Consider the following 25603-nt stretch of genomic DNA (forward strand, 5'->3'; position numbering starts at 1 on the left):
AAAAAGAATGCTTGTGATGCATTTATAGGAAGTGCATCCAAAGCGAGATAGTTTTAACTTTCTTTCCACGTAAAAGGTTTTTTTTTTTTAAAAATGTTTTTTCTCCTTTCGATTATAAAGAGAAACTCCTGATTATCTCTAACCTTTGAAAATTTATCTTAAGATTTTTTTTCATTTTAACTTCAGGGCAAAAATGAGAAGATTACATTTAATGAAGTCTACTCAAGAATAGGTGATTGAAACTCACTTCACTTTTTAACACTCAGCGTGTTCTTAGAAGCAGAGCAAGATACCCTCTTGCTTTCCTGAAAGAAAGTCTTCTTCCAACCTCCTCCTGCCTTGACAGAGGAGAAACTGCTTCCCTAGAGCCATGCTTGCCATGGGCAGCAGACTACTGCATTAGAGGAGCTTCGGTGGCCTCTGACCAGTTTCACAAATACACAGTTATCCCCAACTCTTAGCACTTTCCTTCTACTCGGGACTCTGCGGTATGGTTTGATCCTGATGGAGTCATTACCCCAGCCAGCCTGTAGTTAAACGTGTGAAGGAGTTACCTCTGTGAGTTTATAGCAACTCGTTCTGCCAGAAAATTTGGAATTATATATGGCTTTCTATGGGTCTTTTTCTTCTAACACATTTTACTCCCCTCTTTTATTTTTCCTCCTTATCGTCCCAGAATATATCTTAAATATCAGCCAAATAGCTGAGATGCCCTTTGAAAATCAATCATTTCTTTATTAATACATGTAATCTGTTAATTAAACAAAATGTTTTTAAAACATGGGGGTAGGTCACGAAAAGAGTTCTTGTGTAGAAAATTTGAAACACCTCAGACACAATTTTCTGGGTTGGCTACAGCAAAGGTAGGAGTTTTCATCCCAAATCTCTCTCCAGCCCAGATTACTCTCCTGATTACACCTGTTTATCCAACTGTGTGCTACACGCTGGCACCCGCCACCTCAGACACACCTGTCCAAAACCAAGCTCACTGTCCTCCCATTTACCCTTCCTTCCCCAGGTTTCTCCATCCCAGAGAACGCCACCCCCCTCCAGCTCTTGTGTCCTAGCTAGACACCCAGCTGACCCCTCAACTCCCCCCATCCCCTTGGCCCTCACAGTCAATCCATAATGAAACCCATTAAGCGGTCATTCTAAATTTCTTTTGAATCCATCCACAGTGGCTCCCCTAATTTTATCTTCTCAGCACATGGATTATAGCCTCCTAATTAATTCCCTGCCTCTGGCTTTCCCCTACTCCAATCCACTCCCCACGCTGTAGCCAGAGGGATTGCTGAAAATGCAAATGTGTTCACATTACTCCCCTGCTTGATATCTTTCCATGGTTCCCCGTTGCCATTTGAATGAAACCCAGACACGTTCCTGCACGATGAAGTCCTCAGCCTACCCCTCTGGATCCACCACTCACCACTCTCCCCACCTTAAATTATTCAGGTAACTGTTGAGCACCGATTATCTGCCGAGCCCAGTGCTAGACGCTGTGGACATGGTAGTGAATAAGACCAGCAACAGAGCACGAGTCCTAGTAAAAGTTTTCGTCTAGGAAGTGAGAGAACCTCTGTGTGCACCAGACGTACAAATGGCCTGGGCTCTGTTGCTTGGAAGAAGCATCCTTTCTCATCTCTAAGTTTTTGCATGTGCTGTTGTTCCCCATCCTGAAACATTCTTTCTATCCTCCCCATTCCCCCACCCCAAATACACAGCATTCACCAGGCATAATCCAACTATTTCTTCACTTTCCCGGCAAGATTCAGTGTTATACTGGGAAGTGTTTGTACAACCAGCTCTCTGTGCAAGAAACATGCTAGTTTAGTGTTTGCCAATTTCTGGGGTGTAAGTTTCAAGCTACCAACATGATGTCAACTGAACATAGTAGCAGTCCACAATGTAACATTTTCCCCCTTACGGGTACACTTGGCATACTTGGCATATATAACCACAGGAGCATAAATAATGGTAAAATAATTAGGAAGTAATGAATTTTCAGTATATATTACCTTTGATTTTAGTATAATTTATATGATTTCAAGTGTATACAATCTAACTTTTAATAATCACTCTGTTTAATGACTGGCTTGCAAAATTCCTGAAAATTTAACACGTGGTCTTGTGAGCCAGTAAGAGCCGGTTCCAGCACATCGCTGCTCTCCTGAGATGCTTTCCCTGACTGTCCAGTCTGCGTTAGCTGCCTCTTGTGGGCGCTCCCATAGCATTTACTACATTCTACTGTAATTGCCTGATTTCTTGTCAGAACCCTCATGAGATCAGGGACATGTCCAGTTGACACATCCCCAGCACCTAAGTCTGGCCGTAGTAACACTCTACGAAGATTCGTTGAATAGTAGTTTGAATGAATGATACAGAGCCAGGCTGTTGAAATTTACACATGTATGTAAATTCTGCAAAGTGATCTTAAAGAATTGCTTTCAACCTTGTAAACAAAGAGCATGTGAAGTAACAACTCAGTGAGGCCAACAGAGTTAGGGTTTTTTTCTCCCCACACTCAAAATATGTTTTGTTCAGCTCCTGTCACTCCTCCCTGCTCACCATTTCGGAGGCAATAGCAAGGTGTTCTGCTGTGGAAGGAATGCAGAACCTTCCGGGGGAAAAAAATCATCTTCTCCAGCAAATGGAAGGAATTTGCTTTTATTGAAGAAACGATTTTAGGAAGTATGCATCCCATCTGACAGATTTTTCTGGAAGCAAGCTGCATGCCTATGCATGTTTAAAACCTTGAAACCGACACAATCACTGGGTTTTGAAAACTGAAGCCAATGAATGCAAAGTAGCCAAAACCGAAAGTGCTAACTTGACTTGATTCAGTCCAACCCAGAATTCTCTACACAGAATCCTGGACCCATCCAGGGACTTTGAGTTTGCTAGAGAGCTTGGCCAGAGGACCACTGTAATCGATCTTTAAGGAAACAAAAGCAGGAATCAGAGAGCAAAGAAAAAGAGAGGAAGAGATGGAGAGAGGAAGTAGGGGGAGAGGGAAGGGAAGAGGAAAGAAGAGAGAGAAGAAGAGAGATTGTTCGGAGTCACAGGATGAAAGCCTGTTTTCTTGAAAGGCAATCCATCAGGAAAACTGGCACACTAATAAAAGTAAAAACATAAAATAAAAAATGCTGATTTTTAAAATGTATGATGAGTGTAATGATTTTATATCTAAAGAAAGAAGTCATTATTAAAATTTTTTTTATATTCAGGAAAACACTTCTTAGGATATCAGCAGCTTGTTGTTAGGAACCAGAAAAAAATGTGCAAAAATGAGGCTCTGGGGTGTCTAGTTTAATCTTGTGTCATGGTGATGATGGAGCTCTCCTTGCTACTACTTCTAATGAAAGGCGTTTTTTAATATTTTAACTTACCTGCATCTGTTGAATGAGGATATGTGGACGCACCCTTGACACCCATTTCAGTCTTCACGTTTCACTTCCGCTTTGAGAACAGGCCCCCAGCTCTGAGCTGAACCTAGATGATGAGTAACTGGGCTGGGATACAACTGTGTGCAGGCTCTGCTGCTTTTTACAGGATGGGGAGATCGGGAAGCAGCCACTTCTCTCCAGAAGACTTGCTCTCAGCTCGCCTACCAACAGAACCAAGCCTATTTTATACACAAAGTCTTCTGCTCTCTAATTGTCCCATCAAGCACAGCAAGTAGCTATTATCAGATGAGCAAGAAACCAGCTTTTCTAAACAACAAGGTCCTGCTGTGTAAGACAGGGAACTATATCTCCTGGGATAAACCATTGTGGAAAAGAATATTTTAAAAAAGAATGTATATATGTGTAAAACGGAGTCACTTTGCTGTACAGCAGAGATTGGCACATTATAAAGCAACTATACTTCAATTAAAAAAAAAAAAGAAAGAAACCAGGGGCTTCCCTGGTGGCGCAGTGGTTGAGAGTCCGCCTGTCCATTCAGGGGACACGGGTTCGTGCCCCGGTCCGGGAAGATCCCACATGCCGCGAGGCGGCTGGGCCCGTGAGCCATGGCCGCTGAGCCTGCGCGTCCGGAGCCTGTGCTCCGCAACGGGAGAGGCCACGACAGTGAGAGGCCCGCGTACGGCCAAAAAAAAAAAAAAAAGAAAGAAAGAAAGAAACCGGATTTTTGGGTTCTAGTTATCAGTTAAACCAAGTTGGTGATTTGGTTTTGCCTTACGTTGGCACAGTAAGTGGAGTATAGGAGATATCTTTTTTTTTTTTTAATATGGATGGATAATTCACTGTATTTTCTGAAGCCTAAGGAAGAAGGGTTCAACTTTGATTTTGAGATAACTGACTGCTGAGATACGTGTATGAAACACGTAGCCCTGAGTCTGGTCCATCATAGACACTCAATAAGTATTATTTCTCTTTCCTTTCCTGTCTTTCTCATTACAGAAATCTACCTCCTAATTGACTTCAATAAATGTTTGCAAAAGGCAGAAATTATAACTAACAATTTTACTTATAATCTTTCATTTCTGATTTTTTAAACACATACTGTGTGCTAGGAACTCTTACAGATTCTGGGATACAATGGTGAACAAAACGTATAAGGTCTTATTCTTCATAGATCTTATTCACGCATCACTCTGCATAGTCCCTAGATGTGATTTGTTACCTGTTATTGTCCTGTTTGATTATAGATTACGTCAGTAAAGTAATAGTACATCTTTTTACCTCATTGCTTCAGTGTCTCTTCTACGTATCATATTATTTTACCTTCACAACAGCCTTGAGATTTGGGGACAACATAGTACCCCTGCGCCACACAGGTGTAAGGAGAAGGACGGAAAGCAGGACTCCAAGCTTTTAGACCCTTATTGGTCACCCTCCTATTATACTTGGCTCTTGTGAAAGAAGTGGCCACGCTTGGACAAAATATATGTAGAGCCCATCAGATGTGATAGCTTCTGTTTCCTTGGGAACAAATGGGATAGATTTGAATTCCCCAAGTGGTCATCTAGCAAACAGTTCACTCATTAACACTCTAATGTAAATTAGAATCTAATAAGTAAATAAAACATCACTCTCAAAACATCAAGTCCAGTTAAATTTAGGTAGCATAAACTGTCACCCCTACTACTATACAAGATTAGAGTTTTGTTTGCAAATTTCAAAATGATGTATGGGAATAGCAACATCTTTCCCACCAGAATAAAAACCCATTGAGTAGAACTGAGAAGATAAATTTTTAAAAAAACACACACACGGGCTGAGACAGGACCGCTGTGCAGCCGTTGCTTCTCAGATTGCCAGTAATGACTTCGGTGAATGTATAATCAACCTGCAGAACGTAAAGGGGACAGGGAGGTAAAAGCTTGGATGCCTCTGAAGAAGTGCACACTGTGTTATTTATTTTAAGGAAATCTGTTAAGATGCTGCGATGTTCTTAAAGGAATAATGCTTGTACTTGGAAACCTGAGACAGCACTCCAACCTGTCCTCACCACACCCCCTCTCCTTCTTGTTTCTCCAAACAATAGAATGTCTCTTCTTTCAGCACTTTCTATCTTTAAGGTCGGCTTCTTTCATCTCAGAATGCCAACATACTTCAGAGACGTTATCTTAGTAATCCTCTTAAGAGAGAGGATTCCCAAACTAGATATTCCCGAAATCTACAGGTTTTGCGAGTCTGCTAGGTGGGAAGGATAATTTCTTTGTACCTCTGTAGCATCTGTCTACACTGGGACTTCCAAATAATTTTCCAAATTATCTAATTATCCTTTTCAATGTTCCTTGGAGGGAGCCAGGCAGGAGGTAGTACTGATTCTATTTTTTCAAGGAGCAGAGCTAATGATTTGTTCCACGACAAGGTGACTTAGCCTGAAGCCATATCCTCCAGTAAGTTCTGTTGTAAAGAGAAGACCTGTATAATATTTCTTCTCTTGAGTTAAAGGTGGTGGAGTGGGGAGTGGCTTCACAAATACCTCTAGGTAAGTGTAGTTACATCTCAATCACTTCTCCTCTTAGCTAATCAGAGCAGACTTCCCAGTGTGTCCTGTTATGTTCCCTGGAACACCTTGTAAGAATTCCTGGAGAACCCTTGGCCAGATAGTTTTGGAAAACACTACAAATGAGCTTCTTCCTTCTGACGAGTCAAAACACATGTTACCCTGATGAAGCCCTGCTAAGGTACCTCATTTAACTTGGACACATGGAATCCATTGCTTATGTAACAGCTGTTAACAGCCCGGGAAATAATATTTTGTGGAAGACATTTAAGAAACATCAGCCCAGACATTTTTCCCCCTCAAACCTCCTTACTCAGAAAACAGAACTAGAAAGAACCGATCGCAGAATGATATAATTAGCTAGTTATTATCAAGCACTTACTTTTCCAAACACTGGCTTCTATTTTCCTGCCTTAGGTATTATTGCATTTTATCATCATAGCCTATCTGTGTGGTAAATAATATTATTATTCCCATTTGACAGAGGAGGAAACTAAGGTTCAGGGAGGTCCTCTGAATGCTGACGTGGCACTGGGCTGTTCTCAGCTCCTCCTATCACCTGTCTGCATACCTGCCCTTGGTGAGTGCAGCCAGTTTCAGGGTTTTAAATACCATCTTTAGGCTAATGATCTAAATCTGTATCTGCAGTCCTGACCACTCCCTGGGGGAGAACCTTGATCTACAGACTCATTGAAACTAAGACCTTTCCCCCTCACATTATTCCTCATCTGTTTCTACCCTTATTCAAAATACAGAATATTGGGGCACCCAGACCGAAGAAGGCTAACTGGTCCTTTATAGGAATATAGCCCTGGACCTCAGGAGGCCCAGAGCTTTGCCTAACTATACTGCTGCTATGGCAGGCTCAAAAACATTGTCCGAGACAGTCCAAATGTTCTACATGGGAATTCCTTCTGTCAACGGCCCCATGAAACCCATGTTTGAAAAATATTTTGTCTAACTAACAGATTGCACGTATTGAAAATGAAATTATTAATTTTCACTTTGCATGTCATCTAAGTTATTTGACAGATATATGCTGTTTAAGATACATTCGCTACATGAGAATCATACAGGTGTTTTAAATCATTCCGGAACAAAGACAGGGTATGCTGATGCTCTGGTATCTTTGTGCTGTTTTTTTTTTTTTTTTTTTAGGTTTTGTAAGTTTCTGAAAAACAGCTCTTGATCCCTAAGCTTTGCATTTCCACACTAAAGGTTATCTCTTAAGACAATTCCCTTTCTCTAAGGGTATACTACAATCTGTGCTGAAGGCCCTTCATGATTCATATCTTCACATATTGTGACAGATTTCTGTGAAGGTCTCCATCTGATTATGGGGTTAGGTGTTGTTTCCATAGTAATTAGAAGTCTCCGTCTTCAGTTTGGATCATAGATCATAGACCCAGCAATTTCTGCAGTGAACTCATCTTCTAAATCCAAGCCTGACATAGAGAACAGAAAGCTACAAGCAGAAAGCTATATTGACTTACCTATGTTCTATAGTTATAATTAACACTCTCCCCCCCCCCCAAAAAATCATACAACTGGTAAGGTTTTTTGTTACAATGAAATATCTCCCCTGGGGCACTAATATTCTTTCAGGGCATTTCTTGTTCCTTTGATTTAACTTAAGCCAGTGAGCCAGGTTCTTCCCAAAAGGCAAATTAAGAAGGTCTGTTAACTCTTTCTGTGTGCCCAGCTTCAAGAAATCTCAGCAAAGCCATTAATATTGTTTTGCCCTAGGCTTTATACTTTTTTAAAGTCAGCTGTCATTTTCGAAGCAATCCAGAATAGCACACTCAACCGAACCCTGGAGCTTTGGAAATGCTAATGCCCTCCATCAGCAATGACCTTGCCGCTGGGAGGTGATTTAGGCGGTGGGCAGAAAGGGGCGCACTAGCTTTATCACACTGGTTTACACCATCGGCTTCAGAAATTGTGTGAGAGAAGAAGAATCAATAGTGTGTTAAGGCCAACCTCGAGGAATGCCAAGACAAAGTGCTCCCGCTTTGCAAAGTGCTGAGTGGAAGGAGAACTTTTGAATACAGCAAAGGAGAAATCAGCTGTAGTGGTAAAACTAAATGAATTGTGTCTCAGGATGGAATTTGTCATTGGGAATGGCACTCAGGAGCCCTTGTGTACTTCAGTGGAATCCCATAATATGCCTGATGAAAAACGCTTGTTTTGGAGTTCAGCAACACAGAGTCAAATAACAAAACCAGAAGGAATGCATTCCAAACACACACGTGTACCTTAAGAAGTGGATGACAGAGTCCCGAAAAGTTTACTGAAAGAAGTATCCAGGGTAGAATAATCTCCTGTGTAGAAACGGAAGAAACGCAAAGTTGAACTTCATCAAAACTTCCGGAAAATGGGGCTTCCCTGGTGGCGCAGTGGTTGAGCGTCCGCCTGCCGACGCAGGGGACACGGGTTCGTGCCCCGGTCCGGGGAGATCCCACATGCCGCGGATCGCCTGGGCCCGTGAGACATGGCCGCTGAGCCTGCGCGTCTGGAGCCTGTGCTCCGCAACGGGAGAGGCCACGACAATGAGAGGCCCGCATACCGCAAAAAAAAAAAAACTTCCTGAAAATGTTACTGGATTTCCTGTAATTCTGTCAAAGGGATTATCTCTTGATAACTAGCAGAGAGTGCGAAGCTTCTAAAACTGGCAAAAGAGGTACCCCCACACCACCCTGAGTAAAACCACTGTGGAAAAGAACTAGCAGCTTGGTCCCTGAGATCATTACAATAGAATGTTCGATTTCCCCTGGCAGCCCTAATTGTGTCATGAACAGCTGTCAACAACAAAATTAGAGGAAACTGTCATTATAGAGAAATTATCCACATTTGCTTGTCCTATTTCCACATCATTGCTCAAGAGAGTGTTTTCAAAGAATTCCTCTATTAGAGGTTTTCATTACTCAAAGAGGAGACGCTCAAGTTATTGGCCTTATATGCCATACGTGAAATACATTTGTCACAGTAACAAGAATCCCAAACGAATGTTTCTTGAATGCCAAATTCAAGTACATGAAAATGTCTGGGACATAATTTCTTTAATCCTGAAATCATCCTATGAGGTAACTATTACAATTCCTACTTTTAATACAGTCCATTCTCATTATTTGCATAGCTGTGTTCTATGAGTCGCCGCAAACCCTGAATTAGCAAATACTGAACCGTTGCTCCTACTAGAAATACAGGGTTAGGTTCCTGCAAGCGTTTAGTCAGTCAATCCATAACCTTGTTTTAGGCGTGTCTCTCCTGAAAGACACCTTACTTGATACGTATTGTTGATACGTTAACATTGAACTCACAGCCAAGTGCACTGTAACCCATGCCTGAATTAAGTTTATCTAACGCACAGTTTTCTCCGAAAGGCACATCACAGCCTTAGGAACGCTAGACAGCACTTTAGCCCTACGGCCGCGGGCTGTTTTATACTGGGAAATCACCAAGTAGAACACAAAAGTATGGAAAAAATGTGGCACTAAATAGACCACCAAAGAGACATGCGTTTACAGCTTGAGAGCCGAAGCAAGAAGGCACAGCTTCTCCTTGTTGCAGCTGTGAACATGCACTTTGCCGCTCTCCCCATGTCTGCAGAAGTGTTTCGAGTATTGATTTGGGGATTACAAATTAATTTTAGTGAATACAATCTTCCCTCGGTATCTGCAGGTGATTAGTTCCAGGAGCCCCCGCAGATCTCAAAATCAAATTTGATCCGAGTTTGTTTAAATTTGCAGATGCAAAACCCATGGATACGGAGAGGGTCAAATGTAGGCAAATTCACAAAAAACGGAATCTGTAAATAATGAGGATTGACTGTATACGTAGAAAATAAGAGTCAGGCCATAAGTCAGTCACTCTGTGTCTGACGGAGTAATTCTGTTTCATTGGTGCTTGTATTTGTTTAAGTTTCAAGATCAGAGTTTTTTTGGAGGTAAGAGTTCCATGAAAAATGTGGAAGCCAGTGCACTGAATGCTTTGGCGTCATAATCTTAGGAAGAAACTCACCGTATAACTTTCGTAACCTTTCGATGGTTCTTCCAGGTCTTTCAGGGATGTGGCCAACCCAAACCTGCTCCAGCCCTCAGATCTGCTCGCTCAGCTCCCGAAAATTTTAATACACGGTTCAGGCCTTACAATCCTGAGGAAAGACCAACCACTGCTGCAGGCACAAGCTTGGACCGGCTGGTGAGTTCTCCCGTTGCGGCCACTTTTTGTTACCAGGGTTATTCTTTAGAAGACGTGATGGGATTCTGAAAAAGCTGGTGGTAAAAGTCATCTCATTCTTATATCTGCTCCTGGTCTTAATTAGAATATTGAAAAGTAATGAGATCTTCCTTCTAGGTCAAGAATTAGATCATTTAAGAAGTCTTATCACTATTAATCCACTCATACAATGGCCAAATTTTCAACTCCATATTTCTTCTGAAATATTAATTTGGAGATTAAGTTCCTATATCTTCCAGAGATATAATTACAATAGCACATTTCTTATTCAACTGCTTCAGTTATTTATTCAATTATGATACAATGTAACTTTATCATGAATGTTCCTTATATGTAAAGTTTCTGTTTGAAAAATCTTGCCAAGAGACCCCAAATCAATACTACTACCGTTTTTTTTTTTCTTTTTTACGTGTCTTTTAAAAGTTGGAATGCTTAGAAATAGTCACTCTTTGATCCATTTAAACGTGTGTCAGGGGACCAAACATCTATCATTGAAGCAATTTACTTGGAGATTACAACCATAAATATAGTAAACGCAATTTTTAATGTGTTTCAAACATCAAATTTTGCTATAAAAAATGAAAAGCTCATAATTTCAAAGAAATACTGCCCAATCGTTTTCAATACAATTTATAGCACTATAAACAATTTATATACCTGTAATCGTTAGCGCCGTTAATGTTGCTTCGCCAATTATCTTGATGTAAAATTAACAAATAAAAGCCTTAAGGTCATAAAACACTTGAACCACATCTGATTATGTCATATAAACTCAGATCTCAAGGGTTTCTGGTTATGAAAATACTTTTATTAGTCACTGTTATAAATGACTGTATCATTTTAGCTAATATCCTTCTATAGTATAGAACTTATAAGATTAAATTGGTAGCATTTGGCCTCATACTAAGTACATCTCAGCATTTCTCTCTATAAAAATCAAATGTGCTTACAACACAAGGACCTATCCACGAAGTGTCAAAGTGAAGGGGTAAGTGGAGTCATTAACCGCTAAATTGTTATAAATTTATTACTGTTCATTAGCAAATAAAACCCCCTCTTCGGTGTAGGTTTTGAAAAAGGGATCATTTGGGTAATTGCTTCAACCTTGTACTTTACCTTAGTTATATCTATTCTCTATTCACAATTTCAGGAAAAGTTTAAAATTAGTCACCTTTTTTCTTTTAAACAAACAATTAGATTCCACCAAACAACCAGCCAGTTGTAAAGAAATGGTGGTTTCATTAGATTCCACTGTTTGGATTTTTATTTTACAAATTCATTTGTATGTCAAGATCCTTTTAACCAGAGCACAATTTGTGAGTAGGGGTTTGACCTCCGTCTCTCTCGCCCCTTTGGTTTTTGTTTTTTTGCTTTTCCTCTTTCAGTTGGCTCTAACTTAGTTAATGAAACAATTCAGGCTTTTCAGAATTTTTATGAACTCTCATATCAGAACTGGGCACAATGCAAGATGAATAAGTTTTAGAGACCTGCTGTACAACCATTGCATGCAGATAGCAGTCCTGTATCAGTTAAGAGGCTAGATCTCAGGTTAAATGTTCCTACCTCAGGAAAATAAAACTGGGAAACAAATGGAGTATATTATCCACTTAGTTAAAACTGCATTGATCCTGAACACTATAATGACATCTATGACTACTAATTAATTTTTTTGCCTTTGAAACAGAAGCACAGTATTCTTTCCTACCAGGAAAAACACACACACACACACACACACACACACACACACACACACACACTTAAACAGCGGAAGTAGAACAAGAAAAATACTTTTCTCAAGGCAACGGTATTTATACAATTCAGTACAGCTTGAATTAAACATCAACACTTTGAGAATTTCACAGGATGTTTAAAATCTAGTAGATATGAAAATCGGGATTTGAATCTTTTATGAAGGAACTTCATTGGTCATCCTCAAAGTGCCCCAAATATAAGGGTCTTGAGGAATCTTGGCAAATAGGAAAGTGATTTAGGATCTTCTATTTTACGCACCCCCAAGATACATTTAATCATTTTTTAAAAGAATTAGTAATGGTTAATCATATGATCATGAGAAAAGGACCAAACTCAAGGTACCTAAGGACCAGAGTGAGTGCAGAAGAATTTCAATCAATAAGCCAATTTTATTCTAAAATATTCTCTGACAGCATATGGTACCTACTTCCTCGTAGGTGTGGCTTCAGGCTCTATAAGGGAGAATGGCAGTTTTGTTAATTTTTTATTCAGTTAAATTCTGATTCCTTCGCAAATTGTAAGAATTAGCGATTTGTAATTCACAGCCAGTCATAAACCTACCTGGAGCTACTTTCCCAGCCCCTGAGACCAAGGGACTGTTTCCACGTAAAAAGGAGTTATACAGGGTTATTCTTGAGACACACAAGCTAATCCCGAAGCTAACATCAGAATCTCCATTTTGCGGCCGTTTGTTCCCCCAAATCTTTCGTCCCTTTGCAGGTTCAATATAGTTCTGAGTAGTGGAAAGGTTGGAGCAGTTACCTTGGCCAGACAGTGCTGTGCAACAGTCAGATAAAATCATCTTCAAGATACACGCAGAGGTGATAGGTCCTGATGGGTCTGCCATATATCACTGCTTATTTGGAAAGTTTATGAACAAGTCTCAGGGTACCTACTCCTGTTTTAATTTTCCCCTGAAAAGATGTTTCCTGAATATTTATAAGAAGCATGTGTCCCAGAAAAGAATGATAATTGGAAAAGACTCCCTTTAATTTCTCTCAGTGTTTCAGCAGAGAAAATGCTTCAAAAGATAGCATCCCAAAGACAATCCCAATCACCCCACCCCTTTTGCCAAAAAAAAATCTTAGCTACAAAGCTCTCGGAGAGTTGCTTCTTACTACCATTTAAAATTAGTACCTGTGGCATTAACTTTGGGATCTGTTGGTAAATGCTCTTATACCAGCTATTATAAAGCAAATTTTTATGTGAAGTGGTAGTTATGGGGTTTGTTTTAGAAATAAATCTCCTAAGCGCAAACTAGGTAAGCCACTGCTAAAACTTACATAAAGTAATTGAAAGCAAAACAAAACTCTCTCTTAAAAATCTATCAGTTCCATCATTTAACCTCTTACTACATTTCTAAGGAAGTTGTCAATTCCTTTATATCACTAGGAAACATTCCATGTGTTCCTTCAAAGTTATATGGGCATAAAAAACAGTTTAGGTGTAGCTTTCAGACATACTACCCTAAAGTTATTTTTATTATCCAATAATGAATGAATATACTTGTATAAATTCCGCTTCTGACGGAAAGCTGACTCCTCAGAGAATACTGAAGTCCTTCCTGCCAGCAGCCATGGTTTGTTCAAGAAATGAACAAATGCCATTAACTAACTTGGTTCACAAACTGGTCCCATCATCATCCGTCTCTTCCTGTCACCAACACTCACCCTAGCAGTCCTCCTGTCCCAGCCCACTGTTACTGATTTTCGATTAAATAGACTAGAGGTGGTTATTTGAAATCAGGAAGAGATTGGTTCTCTTCCTTTTTTCTTAAATTTATACCCTGTGAATTCTCTTAAATAATGTGGTGTGAAACAGTGATTTCTTTAAAGAAAATTCCACTAGAACTTCACGGAGAGTATAGTGTGTAAAAATAAATCAACACAAAGTAGCTTGATTTTAAGATCTGAGCATACCACCCTGTTGGTCAGTTGTACAGCTCAGAATATTACAACACAACATGCTATACAGCTCCTGGACACACTTGGGCAGGGAGTGTCTGTTATTTTACTCCTGCTGATTCGTTAGAGCAAAAATATACTGTAAATTATGTGTATTAGAGAAATATATTTTCTAAAAGTAGGTTAAAAAAAACCCTAGACTTGGAAGTTAATTCATCAAGTTGGCAATGAGTTAGACCCACGAATCTCCAGTAAGTATTCAACATCACACCATGTGTGTGCAGACTCTCAGATATTCTACTGCTCATTCTGAGGGAGTCGGGGGTGGGGATGGGTGGAACGCCAGTCTGCAACGCTAAACGTTATATCTGTGCTCTGCTATTATGTGTAGAATAATCTCTCTTTCTTTTTCCTTTGAATTTGTTTTCCTCTTGCTTCCCAGAGGATTGTGTGGAGGACAATGCAACATAGTGTAAGCTTTGGTCTTCTTCTTCTTCTCATCCCCATTTGTCTTTGTATGGTCATTCCGGAGAGTTTCTGAGAAATCCCACCTCCACTTCCTCCTTCCAGATTGTCTAGAGAGAGAACATTGAACAGCGTACGTGACCAGCAGGTTTAAGAATGTCCTCTCAGCTTGGGGTTTGCGGTTGACAACCGTCTGGTATTCTTTCTCAATGGCAAGGTTTTCAATCTCAGCTTTGTGTAAGACTAGCTCATCTGGTGGCTGATTTGAATTCTACCCCAATGTTCAGACTATGTATAGTCTGCCTGAAAAACTTGCTCTTCCCTGATAGAACATATTGGCTTTCTTCTTCTGTGCTGAGAGAATAATTACCTCCCTAATAATGACAACAAACCAACAGCAGCTCTCATGCCTAAGGAGCTAATTTTTCCACTAGCTGGGACATAGAGAATTTAGGGGGGTAAGAAATAGTTTGTGGTATAGCTTGTTTACTCTTTGTTTTCCTACTTGAATTTACTGATATCTTTTAGAGCATTAGGAGAAAGCATTGGATATTTTTTACTACGAAGCGGTTTGTTCTGGGGATGAGGATAGGCACACCCAGGTTATCCTACCTGACTTTAACTTACATATTAACTGTAATAAACTACGTGACAGTTAAGTTATCCAGTGATTTTCATAATACCACTCTGTGCTGGTACTACCACTTCATAAAGACCTGAACCCTGCATAGCATCATGGACCCAGAAGAGAAGATGCCTCTCACCTGATGCGCTCATTTATTCATGTAGCACTCCTATGACATCATGGTGCTACATGTCTGCCTGGCCTTAAATTTAGGCAGTGGCAACACTATGTCTAATTCTCCTCCTTTAATATTCATTTGTTTAAAAGAAAATGTCCTCTGAGTGGTATCCCTATTTATCATTCCAGCTCTCTGAGCCCAGGGCAGTTTGGATAAGGTAAGAAAGTTAAGAGGTATATCTGAAACAGGAGTACTCTGGAAGGGAAGATCTTGAGGAAGGAACAGGGAAGGCAGATAGCTCAAGGTCTCCTGGTGCTAAATGGAAAGTGGGAGAAGGAAGCATCAGTGGTGGGACAAGTCAGGGTTCTATTAGTTTGGACCAACTGATACAACTTGACTAGCTCCAGTTGACAGTGTGTGCTTGCCCTCTCCAACATTCTCTTGATACCTCCAGATTTTCCAGCAGTTAAACTAGTCCAATCTCCTTGTCTGATGGTTATTATGACCCTTGTAGTTTCCCCAAAAAAGAATGATGTCCTAGAACATACTGGAAAGAATGTAAAGCATAATATGATCCCCACCCACTCCCCACGTGTGCTGGACTTCCCCGCTTGTCTCCTAGAAACTTCTCCAGCTGGGACCCCAAGATCAGACGTTTATTATTGGATATGGTTCTTGCAAAAACACAATGCAATTTCTGAAATGTATTGGTGTGCCACTGGTGGCAAATATGTTGTGAATATTAATATGTATAAATTTAAGTACTTGTAAAATATCATCAAGCTATACACTTTATCTTATTGTTCGGAAACGAAATGGACAAAGCAACTCACATCCTGGCACCGTTTCCTGCCTGATGGTTAATCCCAGTTTCAGAGTAAAATGCTGGTCTTAAAAGTGTTCTTCCATGCCTCTTTGGGACCATTTGGTATGATTTAGGAAGTCTTAGTTGTAAGGATGCGGGGAAACTGTCTGTTGTTCATTTTAAATTGCCGTGGCATTTCACTGTCACCTCAAAGGATTCTGCATCCGGCTAAATCCACTAGTTTGCATTTCAAAAGGATGTCAGGCTGTGGTTAAGAAACTGCTTTATTATCTAGAGCCTCAGCCACTGTCTTTAGGTGACACTGATATTTTCCATTTTCCACCTCAACACACACACACACACACACACACACACACACACACACACACACACACACCTCTGAGTCTTTGCTTGGCCTGAACAGGAGAAACTAAAGCCTCCGTAACGACAGTAAACCAGATTCTGCTCTTTAATTAGTTTTCTAAAGATAAATGGGTCAAGGCCAGATTGGCTTTCAGCCTCTGCTGCTGCTGAATAAATTATGCCCCATTCACCCCAGCAAACAAACAGCTACTGCTCCATCCACTTCAGATTTGGAACTGCCCAGTCCTGCCTGAACTTGCTCTATCTATTTGCTGCAAAACCCCACTGAGACGCCCTAGTGTCATTTTCAATGAACCCTTGGCAATAACAGCAGCAAAATACAGCGAGCTTTCAAAGCAGGGAGAAAATACAAAGCGTTAAAACCAAGCCACCCAAGTTATTTGGTCTCAGTGTCTGCCCTCCTCTGGGCATCACCGACAGCGTGTGGTGGCAGAGGCAGCCTCCCAGCACAGGCTTCTTTGGGAGGCTTGTGGTTGATGAAGCCCAAGTGGGGAATGTCCTTAAGACACCCATGTAAAACGATGGCTTATCTCCAGGATATTCCGCTTATTCCATGGGCTTGGAGGAGGCACGAATCTAATTCAATGATATGCACTGTTGGAAACCTAAATGGAATGCCTGCCCCTTATGTGGAATTTTCAGCTCACACCCAGTGGACAGTGAACTCTTTTTACATCCTTGGGAAGCTGTTCTTTCAGGAACGTGGAAGCACAGTGAAATCAGAAGAAGCACAGACCTTTCTTTCAACTCAGGCAAACCAGTGTTTAATTGCAGCGGTCGTATACCTCGGGGAGTAACATATACCCCACTGGCTGCATTACTCCTTGGGAGATGCTGAAGCCCATTCCGCTCCACTGCTTCAAGACATGTTCAGAGACTCACGTGGATTCCAGCAATGAAATAAAGTCATGCCACACATTTTAAAGGGGGAAAACCTTTGCACAGCTTGCTTTAGGTATAAGTGGTCTGAAATCATTTGGGGGCGAATTTTACCAGCAAAACCATTTTCAACTCTATTTTTAAACTCTCCTTTGTCCTCAGAAACATTTAAGCAAGAGCTTTGCTGACCTCTAGGTCACAAAAATAAAATGTTACACTTTCAGACCCCAGATATGGCTGTACAGATTTTACGTCTATTTTATGGTATGTTGATATGCTTATTTTCCCCTTCAGACATGAAAATATCTGTCAGAATTCCTGACTTCAGCTAAACCCAAAACGATGCATTCTATGGGTATCAATCAATCGTGTATTTATTGAGTGCTCCTCTCTTGAGTAGCACTTAATAAAACTAACTAGCATGTACATTCTCCATCATCACATGTTGTTAGTGCTAGCATCATCAAAAAGGCAAGAGTTACTGTTTGCAAAAAAACATTGTTTATCAAACCAGTTAGATACACCGTGTTTCCTCCAGGGAATAGTATCTCATATAGAGCCCCATAAAACGTTAGCCTACAGGAAGTAGGAATTTGATTTTGCAATCTGAGATAAACTACACCAATAAAGAATATGTGGAAGGCTGCAATGAACATTTTGGTCCATGACTCTTTTTGAATTATGGCTTTCTCAGGGTATATGCCCAGTAGTGGGATTGCTGGGTCATATGGAAGTTCTATTTTTCGTTTTTTAAGGAACGTCCATACTGTATCAATTTACATTCCCACCAACAGTGCAGGAGGGTTCCCTTCTCACCACACCCTCTCTAGCATTTACTGTTTCTAGATTTTTTGACAATGGCCATTCTGACCGGTGTGAGGTGATACCTCATTGTAGTTTTGATTTGCATTTCTCTAATAATTAGTGATGTTGAGCATCTTTTCATGTGCCTCTTGGCCATCTGTTTGTCTTCTTTGGTGAAATGTCTGTTTAGGTCTTTTGCCCATTTTTCAATCGGGTTGTTTGTTTTTTTTGATATTGAGCTCCATGAGCTGTTTGTATATTTTGGAGATTAATCCTTTGTCCATTGTTTCATTTGCAAATATCTTCTCCCATTCTGAGGGTTACAATAGCCAGGACATGGAAGCAACCTAAGTGTCCATCGACAGATGAATGGATAAAGAAGATGTGGCACATATATACAATGGAATATTACTCAGCCATAAAAAGAAATGAAATTGAGTTATTTGTAGTGAGGTGGATGGACCTAGAGTCTGTCATACACAGTGAAGTAAGTCAGAAAGAGAAAAACAAATACCATATGCTAACACATATATATGGAATCTAAAAAAAGTGGTACTGATGAACCTAGTGGCAGGGCAGGAATAAAGATGCAGGCATAGAGAATGGACTTGAGGACACGGGGTGGGGGAAAAGGGTAAGCTGGGGCAAAGTGAGAGAGTGGCATGGACATATATACACTACCAAATGTAAACTGGATGGCTGGTGGGAAGCAGCTGCATAGCACAGGGAAATCAGCTCAGTGCTTTGCGATGACCTAGAGGGGTGGGATAGGGAGGGTGGGAGGGAAGGAGGGGATATGGGGATATATGTCTGCATATGGTTGATTCACTTTGTTGTACAACAGAAACTAACACAGCATTGTGAAGCAATTATATTCCAATAAAGATGTATATAAAAAAGAATATTTGGAAGGTATGTTAACAAATGAATCATCATTGACCAAATATGCACATTGAAAACATTAAACAAATGTAGCATCTTTGAGCTAGGCCATATCCGATAGCTTGTTCTCCTTTCTTAAGCCAGAAGTCTTTGCCCATACCTTAAACAAATTAAAGAAAAACATTGCCAGTTCTGAACTGATCGGATGAAAAAGTTCATCTGCGCACTCATTCCCGTTACTTGTCCTTATTCATCTGTGTAATGTGTGTTTTCGGTGACCTGATTATGAAAGCCTGAATACACAAGCCATACTAAACTGCCCTAATCATACCATTTAAAATATGTATTCATGAGAGGTATCAGTGGACATAGATCTTTCATTAAATTATTGAGCAGCTTATGGAAAAGCTGCAGTCAGTTTTTCTCATAGCTGTCTGAGATATTTGCACCATAACTCCACAACTCCCAGATGTGACGTTCACGCTTATGAGAAATAGAGCTGAAGAAATGGGATTTTTCATAAATACCAGTTTTGATGTATTTGCTGTATAATCAATCAGCTTTTAACTGACTCTGGGGCCCATGGAATACATTTTAAAGCCCTGGGAATTCGGCTATTCCCATAACATACTTGGACACTCTTTACTGCTAGCGATAAACCTCAGGCATAAACATTGTAGAGAAAACCAGATGAAAAAAAACCTGTTTGAGTGAAAATTGACTTCCCTTCATAAATGCTGAAGGTAGATAGAAACATATCTTCAATACACAATAATTTTATTACTTAAGCTCATTCACGGTTATTATTGTCAAAGGCTCTGACTTCATGGGTATTTTCTTGCATCTAAAAGACTGGCCAAGCTATTAAAACAAACAAACAAAAAAAGACAAGTTGACAGTAAATGAACGAACCAGCTGCTGTAACAGGACCACTATATTGTTGGCTAACAAATAATTTTTTGGAAGTTGGGTTTGTGTAATATCTTTAGAAGCTTTTCCAATATTCTGTTGATCTGGAGGGGCCAAGCCAGGCACCGAAGCAACTACAAACAACCCCCCAAATGGCTCACAAAAACACAGGTTTATTTCTTGTTCGTAGCAAGTGCCCGCCGTTCGGTTGGCTGCGGGTCGGCTACACATGGTCGTCACCCTCACTCCAGGACGCAGGGTGACAGTCAGCCATTATCTGGAGCTTTGCCTGTTACAGCAGCAGGGGAAAGAGAGACCGTGAGTCTCCACCTGGAAGGGACACAGCACAGTGTCTCCATCTGGTTGACCAAAGCAGGTCACATGACCAAGCCTACTGTCCAGGAGGCAGGGACGTATGCCCCTCTGTGTCTCACACAGACAGAAAATGGACACGTTTGTGAGCAGAAATATTATCAACCCCAAGTACAGATGACCAAGGCAAGATTTTTAAATCGATAAAAATCTATTCATTACTCTCTGAGACAAACCTTTCATGAAAAAAAAGAGAAATTCTTCATTCAACATATATTTACTGTGCTGTAATATGGGCCAAGTATAAGTGGCTAGAACATAATCAAAGAGCTCACAACACTTTGGGCGATGGCAGATCAAGCTAGCTCTCATTTAAATCAGACCATGGTCAGGTGAAGATTGCATTTAAAAGTTTTTAGAAATCTAAGGGAATTCTAAATCCTTGTTACAAAGGGCGTGTCTACATTGCCCTAGGAAACCAGCATCGCTTTATAAGTCAGGTTGATTTTTAGCATCGGATGGCTATTTCTCCTACCTGAACTTCAAGTTCAATCATCATTCAACCAGAGCGAAGGAGTCCCACCCCAGCAGCCCACCAAGACAGTATCTCAAAGGAGGATGTAGAAGCTGTTGCCAATGAGTAGGAGAAAAAGAGCAATAGGAAAACAGAATGAGCAAAGACTTTTTTATTACCGTCATTTAAATGTCTTTCAGATCCAGACTGTGTATTTTTTAAAGGAACCTTCGATACTGGATGTCGTAAAGGGCTGCTCTTGTCTGACTTGATGTCATGTGTGCTTAGGCAAAGCAATTTTTCTGCTCTTCTCTTTTCTGGGTCAACCTAGTTGGAGCAAATCAAATTGTTCCCCCTCTTTCTTCCTTTCATACATCATCATTTAAGATCACCAAGAATTCGAGTTCCGGAACCTGCCTTTGTCTCCTTTTACAATATCTGTTTGTTTCTGAATAGCATTCGTGACGGAGAACACTTTTCGCAGGTTAATCAGGGAAAGTGCACAGGCTGACAGCAACAGCAAACTTATCGATTGCAATGAAAGTCTCAGGAATGTGTGTGCCATTGGCTTCTGCGTGGAATTATTTTCAAAGTCGTAGAGCTCTGATTCAGCTGGTAGAAAAATTACAATATAAATTCATAAATTATTTATGTGTAATGAGGCAGGAAAGGAAAACAATGACTTGGTTAAGTTTTATTCTAAGGGATTTGAACCTAAGAAAACTCTCCAAAGCAGCCTGAATTCATTGCAATGAAGAACACTCATCCCTGCACTTGAAAAAGCCTAGCGTTTCCTTTGTTCGTTCTTTGCAGCAACTTGAGTGCTAGAGAAAAGGGGTAAACACGAAGCAGCTAGACCGGCTCTGGGAAGAAAACAGAAAGGTAGCAAACTGCCTTAATTGATCTCCTCACGTAAAATCGAAAAACCCAGGGGCGATCTTTAGTGTGAGACATGTCCTCGTGAAAATGTTTCCAGTTACTCAGGAAAATCAAATTTTCTTTATACAGTAGTCTTCAAGGAACAAGAAGTATTTCATTAGGATTTTAATGGTGAGGGCTCAAGTGAAAGAAACTTCATCCTCTCTTGTCAACCTTTATCCTCTCTTTAAAAATAAATAGGGGCTTCCCTGGTGGCGCAGTGGTTGAGAGTCCGCCTGCCGATGCAGGGGACATGGGTTCGTGCCCCGTTCCAGGAAGATCCCACATGCCACGGAGCGGCTAAGACCGTGAGCCATGGCCGCTGGGCCTGCGCGTCCGGAGCCTGTGCTCCGCAACGGGAGAGGCCACAACAGTGAGAGGCCCGCATACTGCAAAAAAAAAAAAAATAAATAAATAAATAAATAAATAAATAAAATACAATCTCTTTACACTATTTTCATTAAAAAAAATTTTCTTTCTCCATGACTTTGGAGAGTTAGAAGTTAAGTAAGTCCCTAGGAATATTTTTTATTTAATTTTTTTTTTTGGAGTATAGTTGATTTAGAATGTTGTGTTAGTTTCTGCTGTACAGCAAAGTAAATCAGTTATACATATACATATATCCGCTCTTTTTAGATTCTTTTCCCATATAGGTCATTACAGAGTATTGAGAAGAATGTCCTGTGCTATACAGTAGGTCCTTATTAGTTATCTATTTTATATACAGTAGGGTGTATATGTCAATTCCAATCTCCCAATTTATCCCTCTCATCCCCCTTTATTGGAATATTTGTTGAAGACGCTGATTTGCATAACTCTGAGCGTGGTACGACAAGGAAGGATTGTGTGTGTGGGGGTGAGTAGGTGAGTGTGGGTGTTTATTTTTTAATAACAGTACACTCCTTGTGCCCAGTAATAATAGGTGAACCACCCAGAGATTTGTTACAGTGATTTATCAAATTGTAGCTGAAGCATGATACTTTTAAATAAACTTCTGTGATTCATCACTACTTTTTAAAATTCAGAGGCACCCAGTGGTAGACCAAGTGCAAGCACCAATTTCCAGGGCTCCCTCAGTCCCTCTCATCATGTCCCATCCTAAACTTTACCTCCCACAGAGAAGAGCCACTGCCCCGGGCCTCCTGGAGGAGGAGAAGGGGACGATGGGATAAGAGGACTCTTTTCAGAACAGTCTTCAAATCTTACATATTTTTACTGATTTTTTTCTTTTTTTTTTGGTAGGTTTGCTCTATCAGTTACTGGGAGAGTTATTTCACTAGGCAGGAAGATTGATCTGTTTTTCCTTGTAGTTCTATTTTGTTTTTTTATATTTTGAGTCTGTATTTATAGTTACAAGTTTAGCTTCTATGCAAATGGACCTTGTCATCATTATATAGGGATCCCCCTTCTCTAGTAGTAGTAGTTGTTTGCCTTAAAGTCTATTTCTTTCTTTCTTTCTTTCTTTCTTTTTTTTGATGTGGACCATTGAATTTGTTACAATATTGCTTCTGTTTTATGTTTTGGTTTTTTGGCCATGAGACCTGTGGGATCTTAGCTCCCTGACCAGGGATGGAACCTGCATTCCCTGCATTGGAAGGCGAAGTCTTAACCACTGGACCACCAGGGAAGTCCCAGTCGATTTCTTTCTGATAATAACATAGATACACCAGATTTTTTCTTTTACTAGTATTTGACTGACATATCTCTTTCCACATTTTCACTTTCAACCTTTCTGAACCCTTATGTTTTAGATATGGCTCTTGTAACCATCACATGGCTGGTTTTATATTTAAATCCAAACTCGCAATATTCATACTTTAATTGGTGCATTTAGTTCATTTAAATGCACTAGAAAAACTAAGATGGTTGAGTTTATTTCTTCCATCTTGTTTTGTGATTTCTATTTGTCTCATCCATTCCAGACTTATTTTTGCTTCTTTCTTGTGGACTGATTGAGGATTTTTGTCTCATTCCACTTTTTTTCTTTTAGTGTTTGGAATCTAAATATTTTTTTCTATTCAATTAGAAAAATGGTTACTCTTGAATAGAATGGTTACCAATAAAATGGTTACTCTTGAAATTTTAGCATGTGTCCTGACTTAACACAGTCTGAGCTTAATCAATCAATCAATATATTTACCCGGGCTTCCCTGGTGGCGCAGTGGTTGAGAGTCCTCCTGCCGATGCAGGGGACGCGGGGTCGTACCCCGGTCCAGGAAGATCCCACGTGCCGCGGAGCGGCTGGGCCCGTGAGCCATGGCCGCTGAGCCTGCGCGTCCGGAGCCTGTGCTCCGCAATGGGAGAGGCCACAGCAGTGAGAGGCCCACGTACAGAAAAGAAAAAAAAAAAAATTACTTACCCTTCTCTGGAACAATACAGGGACCTCAGAACACCTCAACTCTGATAATTTTCCCCTCAGATCATGTGCTATTATTATTGGATAATTTAGTTCTATCTTATAATTTTTTTAATCTTACAAGATTTTAGATGATGATGATGGTGGTGATGATTTTGTACTGGAACTTTGTATATAGAATTAACCACATTTTACTGCTTTCTTTCGTTATCATTCCTTCTTGCATCAAACCAGCCATCAGGAATCACTTTCCTTGGTCTGGAATGCATACTAGAGGATTCACTTTACTGGGGGTTTTTATTTGAAAATGTCTTTGTTTGCCCTCATTCTTGGGAGACATTTGTGCTCAATACATCATCCTAGAATATGGACGGTTAGTTTCTCTGAGTACGTTGCTGCTTATATTTCACTGTTTCCTGGTTTGTATCACTGCTGTCGAGAAGCCGACTCTTGGTCCTTCCCTTGTAAATAATCTGTATTTTCTTTCAAGCTGCTTTTAAGATCTTCTTTGTTGTTCTGCAATTTTATTGTGTTGTGTCTAGGCGTAGATTTCTTTTCTTTTTTTAAATTTATTTTGCTTAGGATTTGCTGGGCTTTCTAAATCTCCTAATTGGTCTCTTTCATTATCTGGAAAACGCTAAGCCGTATATCTTCAAGCATTACCTCAACCTAATTCCCTCTCTCTTTCTCTACTCTTATCCCATAACTGATTAGACATGTCAGACTTTCTCCCTCTCTCCTCTGTGTCTCCTAACTTGTCTTTGTCTGTTTCTACATTCAGAATAATTTTTTTAGCTCCACCTCTCAGGGTATTACCTCTCCCTTCTGTTGTATGTAATCTCCCGTTAAATCTATCTGCTGAGTTTCTCACTTTAATGATTATATTTTTCATTTCTAATATTTATTTTGTTCTTTTTCAAATATGCTTAGTCCTGTGTTCAGTAGTATCTTACTCCTTATTCACACTTATAAATCCTACCTTTTTCTATCTTTCAACATACTTATTTCACACTTTGCCTCTGATGCTTCTGATATCAGAAGTGTTTGATGGTCTCATCTGGTATTTCTGCTGGCTTTTGCAAATGGTGCTTTGTTTCCTTATATATCTTATATTCTATTTGTTTCTATATTTTTTATAAGCTTATATTCCTTTGAACTTAATCAATTGAAAGTCTTTGTGGCCTGTGGTGACGGGTATTTCTGTTTCTCTCCCCCACTAAGGATTTAACCCCTTGGAATTCCAGTTTTTTGTGATATAGGCTGATGGCCTTAGGGAAGCCCTACACTTCTGTCCCTTGCCCCCGCCGCCCTGCAAATCTATTAAAACCAAAGCTTCAGGTCATCTGGGTCTGGGAAATGTCCTTAAGGTGAAAGCCAACCTCAATATTCATGTATTCTTTTTCTGGGTTCCTATTTTCACTTAGTTTGCAGCGGTACCAGTCCCCCGTGGCAGTTCTACCATGGATTACTGAACTAGGGTGCATTAAGTTCTTCGGATAGAAGGTTCTTCTATCAAAGGTCTTCCCTGGCCAAAATTCTGCACCTTGTGGGCTAGCACTAATACATATGAGGTTCTTGGTATACACCTGCTGGACAGGCTTGCATGGCACACAACCGTGTTTCCTTCATTCTTTCACTGCTTCAGGCAGACAGGATGCAGGCACAGGTAGAGCAAGCAAGGGGCATTTGGTGTCACAAAACCCGCATTCGTGTCATGCAAATGAGGATGAGGGATCCTGAGAGAGAAGCCAGCCCCACATGGTTTAGTGATGGATCACTTCC

The 25603-nt window shown here is 40.3% G+C and overlaps 1 protein-coding gene across 1 annotated transcript in view; it reads left to right on the forward strand.

Annotated features, from left to right (window-relative positions):
- Positions 1–25603, forward strand: part of GPC6 (glypican 6) — a 1086745-nt gene that overhangs the window by 984456 nt on the left and 76686 nt on the right. Inside the window, exon 6 of the mRNA XM_065896146.1 lies at positions 10012–10155. Coding sequence (XP_065752218.1) covers positions 10012–10155 — 144 coding nt within the window. The remainder of the gene's footprint in view (positions 1–10011; positions 10156–25603) is intronic.

Source organism: Phocoena phocoena, chromosome 18 (genome assembly GCF_963924675.1).
Source record: "Phocoena phocoena chromosome 18, mPhoPho1.1, whole genome shotgun sequence".
Taxonomy (NCBI): domain Eukaryota; kingdom Metazoa; phylum Chordata; class Mammalia; order Artiodactyla; family Phocoenidae; genus Phocoena; species Phocoena phocoena.